We start from the raw sequence: 10,611 nt of genomic DNA, 5'->3' as shown, positions 1-10,611 counted from the left end.
GTTTTGGAAAACCCCCTTTTAACCTTTATTTCCTTTCTATCCATCCATAAACATTTAAGAGTGTTTTCCCTCCTAGCGATCAAAACTGGGATTCGTCAACGTCGTCGAAATACGAGTGTTGTAGCGCAGCCTTGGCAGAAATTCTCTTTGCTGGATCATAGATGAGCATTTGCTGTGACGAAAGAATTAACACTTGGAACCATGGATCCACAATCTCAAATCTTCCTTACCTGGAGTAAGTCGAGGCCTTGCTGATCAAGGCCTGGAATGACGAGCTCCAACTTTTGAGGGCTCCACTTGGGATACTCGTGCCAGTCCCGGAGTTTTGTGACTCCCGGCCACACCTCTTCGCTTGGAGTTCCCAGCAATCTTTTTTGCAGAGGCGAGTGAGCAAGTAATCACAGTTTCGGGAGAGTTTTACCGGAATATGTGGAGCAATTGTTGTAGCTCCGAGTCGCCTGGGAAAAGAGGGGATCGCTTTGCTAGCTCGCCTGGACAAAAGTCAAAGTAAGTTCTAGCTATCAGAAAATTCCACGAGCCTCGACTCACCAAATATACACCCGACGGACCACATGTCCACGGGGACGGAGTAGTGTGAAGCTCCGAGAAGTATCTCCGGAGCTCTGTACCAGAGCGTAACAATCTAAAGAAGAGAGTGTAAGCAGGGAAAAAAAAGAAGAGATAACTATGCGTGAGCAAACCTCGTGTGTGTAGCTCTTGAGTGGAACGGTGAAAGCTCGTCCAAGCCCAAGATCTGCGATCTTGAGAAGACCTTTATCTTGGTCCACGAGCAAATTCTGCGGCTTAAGGTCCCTGGAAAATGCAAGGATCAACAACGAGATAGACAGAAACTTTACGCTAACCTGTGCATGACACCATGGCTGTGACAATGCGAGACGCCTTTGCACAACTGGTACATCAAATGCTGGGAAGCAAACTCGATCAATCGAGAGATAAAAACCAAGAGAAAAAATCTACCTTGATTGTTCTGAAGTGGTCCATGCCGAAAGGCTTGCGCCGATTGGTAAAGTCCATGTACTTCTTAAGATCGGTGTCCAGGTACTCAAACACGAGATATAGCAAAGGCTTGCCACCCTTGTCTATGTGCTCTACACTCAAGAGCCTGGTAGCAAGAAAAAAAGAAGAAAGAACACAAATTTGCAAGATTCCAGCGAAAAAATCATACCTCACAACGTACAGGCTCTGAGAGAGCATATGGAGAAGCGCCACTTCGCGCAATGCGGTGGAAGGGACGCCCTCGTCTTGCATATCCAGGCGGGTCTTCTTGAGCGCCACCAATCGCCCGGTGTTCTTGTCGCGAGCCTTGTAGACCTTGCCGTAGGTGCCCTCGCCGACCTTCTCCAGCTTCACATAGTTGTCCATCGAAATCGCCCAGACGAATCAAAATCCCATCAAGAAGCGCCCAAGCAGCTGTGGATCGATAGCTAGACGGGCGCTACAAATCAATCCAGAGATCGAGAGAGAGAGAGAGAGAGAGAGAGAGAGAGAGAGAGAGAAGGGCGAGCGCTACTAGGGCACTTTCGAAGAGCTGAGATTGTGCTGCTAAAGCTAGCGCCCGCCAACATTTTGGCGCCATGTACGAATGGGCCAGTGGCCACCCTAGCTGCGTACGGATAAACATGGACACCAATTTAAAATGGACTTCGAGGTGTGGAATGGTAGAGAAATTCTTGCTGAGGAGAAGATATGCAAATCGCCGCTCTTCAATGCTGCGGCCGCCTCCAATTCGCGAGCGCCGCGCGATGGTCGATGCTCCAGGAGAATTGCCCTAGGCGGAAGATCCCCGCCGCGTTCCTCGTCAACAGCCGGCTCTTCTCGACGCTCCGCCAGCACGACTTGCGAGGCTTGATCGTCTCGGTACGAAGATTTTCTCCGCTAATCTCATCCATATTTCGTGATTGCTTCTCGGCAGCGGTCGCAAAGAGCCTACGACGATGAATTTCGCTCCACGGCAAGCATTGCGTTGGGACTCCACCAGCGCTACAAGAAAGTCGTGCAAGGAGGATTCAGCAACAATCTCCAGGTAAAGAACGAGAAGATCAAAAGCACGATCAATCAATCGATCAGGACTATCCTATGCGCAGGATTTCATAACTGCTGTAGTGACCGCTTACGCGATCGGCTGCACGGAAGAGGGCCTGAGAAAAGAGCTCTTGAATTCCAATATCACTTCCAAAGAGGTAGAACAAGTTCTCGCCATTGTTCTTCACATATTTCTTGTGTTCCTCAAATCTTTTCCCAGGTAGAAGAATGTATACTTTGGGTGATCATCGTCTTTACATCGATCATGTCAAGCCCGCCACCCACAGTGATACGATGGTCCACAACTTCGGCAGTCACAGCCGAGTCTCTTTTAGAATGGAAAGGATTTTGTTCCATTATCGCCAACGCGTACTACAACCGGGGAATGGCCTGGTAAATAAACTCCATAACTTCAATCTCTCATCTCTTCTCTTCTATTCTCTTCTCTAGGCTACCAGTGAAAACACTGCAGCTGGAACAAATGGCGGTGTTAGGACGAGCCGAGGAAGCATCGCTAGTGGCCGATCGGATGCGATTAGCTTTCACAACCTTAGAGGTATGATAAATCTTTAGCTCACCACTGGCAATCAAACCGGCTCGATTTTGCGCAGATAGTGTGCCCCCAGTGGCCAAAGAAATGACGGTTTCTAGTCCAAGAGCGAAACATCTGATCAAGCACAACGCAGTTAGTAAGCGTATGAAGTATTTCTCTTTCTCTTTGCTGCTTTTCTTTCTTACCAGTTCTCAGTAGAGATCAAGCGCCATCGCCAGTAAACTCCGCAAGGTGGTCCAAGTCGAGAGTGGCCATCTCAAAGCTCTCCTCCATCTGGACCACCGCAACCTGTTTCTTACTGTCCCGCTCCAGCAGCTTCCCAATGGATCCCCTCAGCTTCCCTCCAACGACGATCACACGCCCGCCCGGCTTTGGAATCGCGGTCTCCAAGTACTCCTGCTTCACCTCCTCCACAAGATCACCGCTCTCGTCCAAGACAATATGGCACACCGTCGGAGCCACCACGTCGATCACGCGCCCCTTCTTGAGGTAGAGCCTCCCGCCTTGAAACCGCTTGCTAACGACCCTCACTCGTATTTGGCTCCTCAGCCAGGGCCTCGCTCTCTCGTCGTCACCACCACCATCGCCCCTCTGGATCCTCAGCTCCTTGAGCCTCTTCATCGCGTTCTCCTCCTCGACGGAGCCAACGTCCGCCAAGTTCTTGGCATCCACCTCCACCGTCTCGCCGCTACCAGCCAGCTTCACCCCCACCACCTCTCCCGGATTCGCCACCTTGTCCTTGCGACCCAGAACCTCGCCCCTCAGCCCAGCGTGCCTCCCCGAGACGATGGTCATGACTTTGCCACCGTAAACTCCCCTCTTGGCCCTCTCGACGAGCTTCTCGCCAATCTCAACCCTGTGACGAACCTTCCCATCCGGCCCAACCGGAGCTACTAGATCTGGCTTGGCCTCCCGGCTCTCGCCCGGCTTGATGACCTTCTTCTTCTTCTCCTCCTTTGGAGCTGGCACTGCCCCGAGTCCCAGCCGCTCGGGCCTCCTCACAAACTCGGTGGCCTTGACGTCCTCGGTGGCTCTCCGCCCAATCCCTCGCCCATCTCTCCAGCCCATCCCCAGCAGCAGCGCCTGCCCAAATTTCTCCACCGGCATCGCATCGTAGGCCGCCAGAGACGCCGACTCGGGGAGGAATTCCAGGTGATCCACCAGCGCTTCCTTGTCCAGCTTCGCGCGGAGCTCGCGAGCTTCCATAATATCCATCTTGACGCTCCCTCCTCCTCCTGCTTTGGACGATCTTACCGACAATCCATACTGGACGCCCTCAACGGGGCCGGCGGGAAGAACTTCCCCCACGAATTCCTGGACGCTGTCCTCCGGCGCGCTCATGAGATTCTTCATCCGTTTCTCCGGCTTCCACGAGTTCTCCAGGCGCGGGATCACCATGGCCGCGCCGCTGGAGCTCGGCTCGCCGACTACCTGGATCCCAATCTCGTCCACCGACCGCACGAATTCCACGGCCTCGTGCTCGCGATCGGACGAGTTGCCGGTGCCGATCACTCGCTGCCGCTTGCGACTGGAGATTGAGAATCTTACAGTTCCATTCGCCGTCGTCGCCGTGCCATTTGCCGTCGCCGAGGATTCGTGCGAGGCAGCTGCGAATCCACTCTCCGCTACTTCCATGCCCATCTACAAACCCTAGCTAGCCCTAAAATCTGAACCCTTTGTATGAACTCTAGCATTTAACTCTCTTTACTGCGCAATCGATTTACTGTGAGATCTGACAGTAGTTCTTTCTCAAGCGAGCACTCCATTTTATATCTGAAGAACGCGGAAAGATCAGAACCTTCCTATGCTAGAAAATTCCAGGTTGTTTAGATCTATCTCACCTTTCATTGGATTCCCAGTAGCACAAACTTGTGGGAGTTGGATCCCTCGACGCTGATGAAAATCTTGGAACTTTGTTCGATTGAGCAGCCTGAGAAGAACACTTGTATGAGAGATTGTTGAAAAGATGGAACTTTTTACCCGGAGTTCACAGTAGAGCTGGTAAATTCTATGCCTCATGTCCGAATGAACTAAAGCGTTCTCGGTTTCCTTCATAAGATCTGCTGTCGACCAAACTTTCTCCATGTCGTAAAACTCTTTCTTTAGAGACTGCCAGGGCCGCAGAGATGATTTTAGAGCTTCAAAGCTTTTTCAAATCAATGGTTACCTTGCGATGCCTTAGCCGGTTTCCTTCAGCGATCCGTAAAGTGTTCCGAAGAGATCTAAAGATGATGGGATCTTGCATTATATGCTGGATGACTCGCTGCTCGAGATCCTCCCTCGTGTCGTGATCTTCCAAAGTTTTCACAATCCACGCATTGTCTTCGTCTATCTTCGAGAACAGCCTCCATCTCAATCAACAAAAGTGACACTTTTATCGTCTTACCTTTTTCTCCTCCGCAACTTCCTCCTCGCTTGGAGGCTCAGGCTCTGCCTCCTCCATTTCCTGAAAAGGAACAATGAAAAACTTGACATAGACATCAATTGGCGTACATCTCTCTTCCGACGAAAAGCATCGGAGTTGTCAAGGAAAGTTCCTGTGATCGACTGGCGAAATCCTGTGTCGTTCAAGAATCTAAGCGAGAAAACCACCAAACATAATCCATCACCTCCCAGAACTAAAAGAACTTTAGATGCTTACCTGCGAACTGATGCCCGTTGCGCTGCAAACGACTTAAACCTGTCCTTCTTCTTATAATTTTCCAACCTCTCTTTCTCCAGTATTTTCTCAGCTCTCTTCTGCTTCACTTTCAGCTCATATTCCTTCTCTGTTCAAAGCATTTCCTTTAGAATTCGATTTTCAAATCAGATCGCTCACTACTACCTTTCATTGGCCTGAAACGCGTCGGGAAGCATGTCTAGTAAACAAACTCACTCGTTAGTCCTCTCCAGTGACTGGACCTTGATGAAACTCACGAATTCCATCAGAGGTGTTTGCAGATAGTGAATGTCCAATCCAACGAAATCTAGACATCATAGAATCAGGCACACACTATCTGCAAACCCTCTGGATGAAAACTTTGCTGCCTAGATAGCTTTGGAACTTTTGACAAGAACTCCTGTTCGTGGGAATGGAGTGACACCCTTTCTAGCCGAGACCAAATTTACAGTAGCACAGCCTGAACATAGAAATAAAAACCAGCAAAGAAGGAAAAGTAAAGTTTCACGAACCTTGACGATGATGTGAGTCTTTCGCTTCTGGAGGCTCCTGGAGCAATCCCGGACATTCTTGGCCTCATCCGATGCCTCAGCGGTGGCGGGCCGCCCGAAGCTCCACATCCGGAGGCTGGCGACGCTGGGGACATCGCTGAGACTGAATTTGAGGCTCCGCCGCCCATAGAATCGCGACTTTTTCGACCCTGCCGAGGACGCCGATCGCAGCGACGCCGTCCGAGATGCGATACGAACACTGCGGCTGCTCGCCGTCCTGTCGCTGCTGGAATCGGCCATTGCTTCTTCTTCTTCTCGCGCGAATCGATCAAATTCTAGGGCTCCAAGAGACAGAGCGCTTTTAAACGGACGGCCAGGATTTAATTCGGTCCTAACGGCTAGGATCGCTTTGGGCGCTCTTTGCCCTAATCGATTCTTCTTTCGTCTTCGTGGCGAGTCCGGGAGCCCGAGGAGCAGCGATGGCGACGCCGCGGCCGGCCGTTGCACAGATCCAAAATTTCAAGCAGGAGAGGAAGCTGACCAAGTGTGTGACCTGCGGCAACACGGCAATGGGCAAGTATGCGAAAATTTCTCTAGCTCAGTGTGGTGATTTCTCAGGGATTCTCTCTTCTAGATGTGATTTCCGAGCTTGCGGGACGTGCTGTGTGAGGGCTAAGAACCCCTGCCAAGCTCACGGTAAGTTGAAAATTCTCTTGGTGGGAACTTGGGAAGTATGTTTTTAAAAATCTTTTCTTCTTCTCTTCCTCTCAGGATTTAAGCAAGCTACAGGGCCAATGACTCCTACGCCGGAGGTTCCACAGCCTCGTCCAGCGCAGTTTCAGTGGGCTCCTGGAATGTAAGTTTCATTTCTTGTCTGCTGAAACCAAAGAACTAGAAGGACTCAAGGTGGTTTGCTCAGGGGAATGTCACCATACATGAGGCCTCCAAATGGACAAGTTTCATCTCCTTACATGAACCAGATGATGCGATACCGTGTCCCTTACACGTCTCCGATCGTCCGGATGCCGGCGCCTCCTCCAGTGGAAACCGAAGATCAGAAAGAGGCGCGGCTGGAGAAAGCTCGAAAGAATTTCATCTACGCACAGAAGGTAAGCTTGTATCACTTTGACCACCGAGTTTTTACGTTGTTTTCTTCTAGGAAGCGCTCATGATAAACTCGTGGAGAATGATCAAGATGAGAGCGTACGCAGACGCAGATCTTTCCTTTGAAGACGAGGCCTTCGATCGTTACATGCGAGCTTCTACGTTGTTGGAAGGCGTGGTAGGACTCGACGAGAGGAACGACACAGTAACGGAGGGCATAGCGGATACAAGACAGGAAGATTCGCTACAGGCCGCAGTCTTGGCCAGGCATGACTCGAGGAACAGCGAACTCCAGAGACAAAAGCTCCAAAAGGCCATCGCCAAGAGCTTCTCAAAGCTCCGGAAGAAGGAGTCGGAGTCGGAGAGCATGCTAGAGATTCGCGAGTTCAACCAGCAGGCAGGGATCGGCCGCAGGGACACGAAACGAATGAAGGTCCAGACTCCGGATGGAAAGGAGTGCTTGCGTCGGATCAACGCGTGGGAGGATCTCTTCCAGGGAATCGGGTCGTTCTCCAGCTCCGGAGAGATGAGGAACTACCTGGAGCAGTTCTCGACGAGAGAAGCGAGCAAAGGCGAGCAAGTAAATCCCGCTGCGAGCGGTGCCATGGAGGAGAAGAGCGCGAAGATTCCGCCAGTGCGAAGATTGGTCACCATTCTCATGAAGCAAAAGCAGCAAGCGCCAGTGATCCCAGAGACGCAAAAGGAGATGGAACTTTCGGACGAGAGCTTGAGCAAGGTGTACGATAATCTCGAGAGCTACACGCTAGAAGCGCTGTAACATCCATTGCTAGAGCTAAAAACTATCATTGCGAGAAACACTAGAATATATCTCGAGATAGAAAGAAAGAGCGCCATAGTCAAAGAGGGTGCCACGTTAGTGCCACGATTCATGTTTCTGGGAGTTCTTATAAGAACTGGGCTCGTTTGATCTTATCTCGACGCACTACAGGAAAGGATCGATCGCGATCCATGGCAAGTTTTGGGAGGGTAGCGCTTGTTTTGTTGTTTGCTTTGCTCGCGAGTGAGATCGCCCATTGCGCTTACACTCGCCCCCCTCGCTGCAAGGATCTTCCATTCGCGTGCCGAAAGGACGCGACAGGGAATTACAATGGGATTTGCGAGTGCGCGTGCTGCAATGGTGGGCTTCCAGGTGGAAATTCGCTCTACTGCGACAAGAAAGCGGTGAGAGAGATCACGACTCGATGCGCCACGACCAAGTGTGCTTGTGGGTCTTGAACTTTCATATAAATGGACGGCTTCGATCCGTTAAGCTTTCGAATTATACGGTCCAGATTTGCTAGTAGCGAGTGTGATTCATGAATGGGCAGCACAGCGGAGATTCGAGCGCGGTTTCGCGAATTCGATCGTGCCGGACGCTGTCACAGGCCAAAGATCTGCACGCCGAGCTGCTTAAATCATCACCCGGGATCACAAACACTTTCCTCTCGAATCTTCTGCTCCAAATGTACTCGCGATGCGGGAGCGTCGACCTCGCGAGGCGAGTCTTCGATTCCATTCCGTCCAGGAATGATTACAGCTGGGCGCTGATGCTCACGGGTTATGCCCAGAACGGGAATCTCCACGATGCCAGAAATCTCTTCGACCGGATGCCCGAGAGGGATGTGGTCACCTTCAATGTCATGCTCAGCGCGTATGCCCAGCGAGGGCATCTGGAAGATGCCAGGAATATCTTTGACGCGATGCCGGAGAGGACGCTTATCTCGTGGACAGCCATGCTTTCGGCATATGCCCAAAGAGGGCATCTGAAAGAATCTATGAATCTCTTCCCCAGGATGCCTGAGCTTGACACGGTATCTTCCACAATGATGCTCTCCGCGCTGTCCAAGCGGGGAAAGATCGCACAGGCAAAACGAATCTTTGACGAGATGCTCGAGAGGGATGTGTTCTCGTGGAACGCGCTGCTGGCAGGATATTCCCAAAACGGCCAACTGGATGCCGCGTGGAACCTCTTCAAATCCATGCCGGCCAGGAATCGAAACCAGATCACCTGGGATACTTGCCTGACGGCTCTACTCGAGGGAGGGCGTTTTGAGGAAGGTAGCACCGTCTTCCGGCAAATGCCCGCCCGAAGCATCGTGTCGTGGACGGTGATGCTGGGCGCGCTTGCGGAGGCGGGCAGAACCGACCAGGCAAAAGAGATATTCGACAGCATCCCCGAGAGGGATCTTGTGTGCTGGACGTGCATGCTGACGGCATATGCCCATTTCGGGGATATTCTGGCAGCGCGCCGTATGTTTGATTCCATGCCGGAGCAGGACATGATCGCCAAGAACGCCATGTTGGCGGCATATGCCGGCAGGTCTCAGCTAGACCAGGCCAAGGGGGTGTTTGACGGTATGTCCGAAAAGAATCTAATCTCGTGGAACTCCCTGCTCATGGCATATGCCGAGCACAAGGAGTTTGCCTTGGCAAAGAGCCTTTTTGACAAAATGCCCGAGAGAGATGTGCTGTCGTGGAACTCCATGCAAGCAGCGTGCTTGCAAACCAAGCGCCAGGATGATGCCACGCGTCTCTTTTCGTCCATGCCGGAGACTAACTTAGCGACGTGGACTGCCATGCTGGCTGCAAATGCCGGATCCGGGCATCTTGACAAGGCAAAACATTTGTTTGAGAATATTCCCGAGAGGAGCGCCGGGAGCGCCACCTTTATGATCGACGCCTATTCCGAGCGAGGCAACCTGGAAGAGGCCAAGAAAATATTCGATGAGATGCCAGAGAAAGATGCCATCGCATGGACCTCCATGCTGGTGGCATATGCCCGGAGCGGGCATATTGACGAGGTAAAGAGCGCGTTCAATGGAATGCCCGAGCAAGACACGGTCGCCTCGACGGCGATGCTCTTCGCGTATGCCCGGAACGGGTATCTCCAGCAGGCCGAGGAATTCTTCGCCGCCATGCCCGAGAAGGACATCGTCTCCTGGAACTCGATGCTCGTTGCCTACAGCCACAGCCAAAGCCTCTCCAGAGCAAAGGCCTTCCTGCTCGCAATGCCAGACCGCGACACCATCTCCTGGAACTCCATCCTTGCGGCGAATTCTCACAAGGTTGGCGAAGGTAGCTTCGAGCAAACGATGGAGCTGTTTTGCAGCATGTCCGTGGATGCCGTCCCAGCCGACGACGCCACTTTCATCTGTGTTCTTCTCGGCTCCAGCCATGGAGGCCGCCTCTACGACGCGCGCCAGTGCTTCGTGTCCATGGGCTTCGACTTTGAAGTGCCAGCCACCAAGCAGCACTACTGCTGCATGGTGGATCTCGTGGGTCGGGCCGGATACTTGAGAGACGCTGAGGAGCTCGTCGAGACGATGCCGTTTGTTCCAGATCTCGTGGAGTGGACGTGCTTTCTGGGAGCTTGCAAGACCCAAAAGCATCGAGGGAGCGGTGCTACGAGAAAGCTCGACCTGCACAAGCCGCAAACTTATGTTATGGCTTCCAACCTTTGTAGTCAAGAAATCGTTTAGTTTTCTTTAGCAACCGAGAACTTGCTCTACTCGGTGATCTCTTCGCGATCGTGGAGGAGGACATTGCTCGGCCACTCCACAATCTTGTCGAAGTACTTGGCAGGGACACACTGCTCAAAGCCTTCCGTGAGCACCACCCCGTTTTTCGAGACGTAGAACTTCATCCCGTCCGCCATAGCTCGAGCAGCGTTTACAAAGACGAGAGCATCGCAGTTGCCTCGCATTCCGCTCACGACTTCTCCGGCTCCGGGCAGGCCAGCCGCAAAGTGGACGTGCTTCCTT

At 52.2% G+C, this 10,611-nt stretch overlaps 6 protein-coding genes across 8 annotated transcripts; 3 read left to right on the top strand and 3 right to left on the bottom strand.

The window, feature by feature from the left end:
- Position 1: 1 nt before the first annotated feature.
- LOC9658131 (cyclin-dependent kinase B1-1) lies at positions 2–1,496 on the bottom strand. The gene is made up of 8 exons (XM_024683210.1): positions 1,187–1,496; positions 979–1,123; positions 864–925; positions 702–813; positions 550–643; positions 422–491; positions 231–369; positions 2–172 (listed from the first exon to the last, which is right to left on the bottom strand). The coding sequence occupies exons 1-8, from the start codon at positions 1,381–1,383 to the stop codon at positions 80–82; spliced, it is 912 nt and encodes a 303-aa protein (XP_024538978.1). The 5' UTR covers positions 1,384–1,496; the 3' UTR covers positions 2–79.
- Positions 1,497–1,686: 190 nt separating this feature from the next.
- On the top strand, positions 1,687–2,780 carry LOC112349208. The gene is made up of 6 exons (XM_024683212.1): positions 1,687–1,878; positions 1,934–2,044; positions 2,106–2,201; positions 2,264–2,436; positions 2,494–2,599; positions 2,655–2,780. Exons 1-6 carry the CDS (start codon positions 1,708–1,710, stop codon positions 2,682–2,684), a joined length of 687 nt encoding a protein of 228 aa, XP_024538980.1. The 5' UTR covers positions 1,687–1,707; the 3' UTR covers positions 2,685–2,780.
- Positions 2,373–4,289, bottom strand: LOC9653208 (protein MOS2). Its single transcript, XM_024683201.1, has 2 exons — positions 2,782–4,289; positions 2,373–2,710 (listed from the first exon to the last, which is right to left on the bottom strand). The coding sequence occupies exon 1, from the start codon at positions 4,235–4,237 to the stop codon at positions 2,798–2,800; it is 1,440 nt and encodes a 479-aa protein (XP_024538969.1). The 5' UTR covers positions 4,238–4,289; the 3' UTR covers positions 2,373–2,710; positions 2,782–2,797.
- Positions 4,290–5,500, bottom strand: LOC112349209. 2 transcript variants are annotated; one of them, XM_024683215.1, is made up of 7 exons: positions 5,238–5,500; positions 5,090–5,171; positions 4,983–5,042; positions 4,764–4,928; positions 4,577–4,705; positions 4,438–4,526; positions 4,290–4,369 (listed from the first exon to the last, which is right to left on the bottom strand). In XM_024683215.1, exons 3-7 carry the CDS (start codon positions 5,037–5,039, stop codon positions 4,291–4,293), a joined length of 519 nt encoding a protein of 172 aa, XP_024538983.1. In that variant the 5' UTR covers positions 5,040–5,042; positions 5,090–5,171; positions 5,238–5,500; the 3' UTR covers position 4,290. The 2 variants fall into 2 exon arrangements, with proteins under 2 accessions (XP_024538983.1, XP_024538984.1); XM_024683216.1 differs by lacking the exons at positions 5,090–5,171; positions 5,238–5,500 and having other exon boundaries at positions 4,983–5,088.
- A 690-nt stretch (positions 5,501–6,190) lies between these two features.
- LOC9658130 lies at positions 6,191–7,678 on the top strand. 2 transcript variants are annotated; one of them, XM_024683205.1, is made up of 5 exons: positions 6,191–6,319; positions 6,365–6,442; positions 6,518–6,602; positions 6,666–6,855; positions 6,906–7,678. In XM_024683205.1, the coding sequence occupies exons 1-5, from the start codon at positions 6,226–6,228 to the stop codon at positions 7,626–7,628; spliced, it is 1,170 nt and encodes a 389-aa protein (XP_024538973.1). In that variant the 5' UTR covers positions 6,191–6,225; the 3' UTR covers positions 7,629–7,678. The 2 variants fall into 2 exon arrangements, with proteins under 2 accessions (XP_024538973.1, XP_002978191.1); XM_002978145.2 differs by having other exon boundaries at positions 6,191–6,323; positions 6,381–6,442; positions 6,906–7,663.
- A 141-nt stretch (positions 7,679–7,819) lies between these two features.
- Positions 7,820–10,329, top strand: LOC112349126 (pentatricopeptide repeat-containing protein At4g02750-like). The gene is made up of 2 exons (XM_024682917.1): positions 7,820–8,032; positions 8,179–10,329. The coding sequence occupies exons 1-2, from the start codon at positions 7,820–7,822 to the stop codon at positions 10,327–10,329; spliced, it is 2,364 nt and encodes a 787-aa protein (XP_024538685.1).
- Positions 10,330–10,611: the final 282 nt, after the last annotated feature.

This window comes from Selaginella moellendorffii, unplaced genomic scaffold, assembly GCF_000143415.4.
Source record: "Selaginella moellendorffii unplaced genomic scaffold, v1.0 SELMOscaffold_36, whole genome shotgun sequence".
Taxonomy (NCBI): domain Eukaryota; kingdom Viridiplantae; phylum Streptophyta; class Lycopodiopsida; order Selaginellales; family Selaginellaceae; genus Selaginella; species Selaginella moellendorffii.
This window is presented reverse-complemented; position numbering and strand designations above follow the sequence as displayed.

Coding starts and splice junctions, on each gene's coding strand:
- LOC112349208 (XM_024683212.1), top strand. CDS start 1,708: ATGCAAATCGCCGCTCTTCAATGCTGCGGCCGCCTCCAATTCGCGAGC. Junction 1,879..1,933: donor TGCGAGGCTTGATCGTCTCG/GTACGAAGATTT, acceptor GCTTCTCGGCAG/CGGTCGCAAAGAGCCTACGA. Junction 2,437..2,493: donor TACAACCGGGGAATGGCCTG/GTAAATAAACTC, acceptor TCTCTTCTCTAG/GCTACCAGTGAAAACACTGC.
- LOC9658130 (XM_024683205.1), top strand. CDS start 6,226: ATGGCGACGCCGCGGCCGGCCGTTGCACAGATCCAAAATTTCAAGCAG. Junction 6,443..6,517: donor GAACCCCTGCCAAGCTCACG/GTAAGTTGAAAA, acceptor TCTTCCTCTCAG/GATTTAAGCAAGCTACAGGG. Junction 6,856..6,905: donor ATTTCATCTACGCACAGAAG/GTAAGCTTGTAT, acceptor GTTTTCTTCTAG/GAAGCGCTCATGATAAACTC.
- LOC9653208 (XM_024683201.1), bottom strand. CDS start 4,237: ATGGGCATGGAAGTAGCGGAGAGTGGATTCGCAGCTGCCTCGCACGAA.
- LOC112349126 (XM_024682917.1), top strand. CDS start 7,820: ATGGCAAGTTTTGGGAGGGTAGCGCTTGTTTTGTTGTTTGCTTTGCTC. Junction 8,033..8,178: donor TCTACTGCGACAAGAAAGCG/GTGAGAGAGATC, acceptor ATGAATGGGCAG/CACAGCGGAGATTCGAGCGC.
- LOC112349209 (XM_024683215.1), bottom strand. CDS start 5,039: ATGGAGGAGGCAGAGCCTGAGCCTCCAAGCGAGGAGGAAGTTGCGGAG. Junction 4,706..4,763: donor ACCGGCTAAGGCATCGCAAG/GTAACCATTGAT, acceptor CGGCCCTGGCAG/TCTCTAAAGAAAGAGTTTTA. Junction 4,370..4,437: donor TACTGGGAATCCAATGAAAG/GTGAGATAGATC, acceptor CGCGTTCTTCAG/ATATAAAATGGAGTGCTCGC.
- LOC9658131 (XM_024683210.1), bottom strand. CDS start 1,383: ATGGACAACTATGTGAAGCTGGAGAAGGTCGGCGAGGGCACCTACGGC. Junction 1,124..1,186: donor CAGAGCCTGTACGTTGTGAG/GTATGATTTTTT, acceptor TCTTGCTACCAG/GCTCTTGAGTGTAGAGCACA. Junction 814..863: donor AGCCATGGTGTCATGCACAG/GTTAGCGTAAAG, acceptor TGCATTTTCCAG/GGACCTTAAGCCGCAGAATT.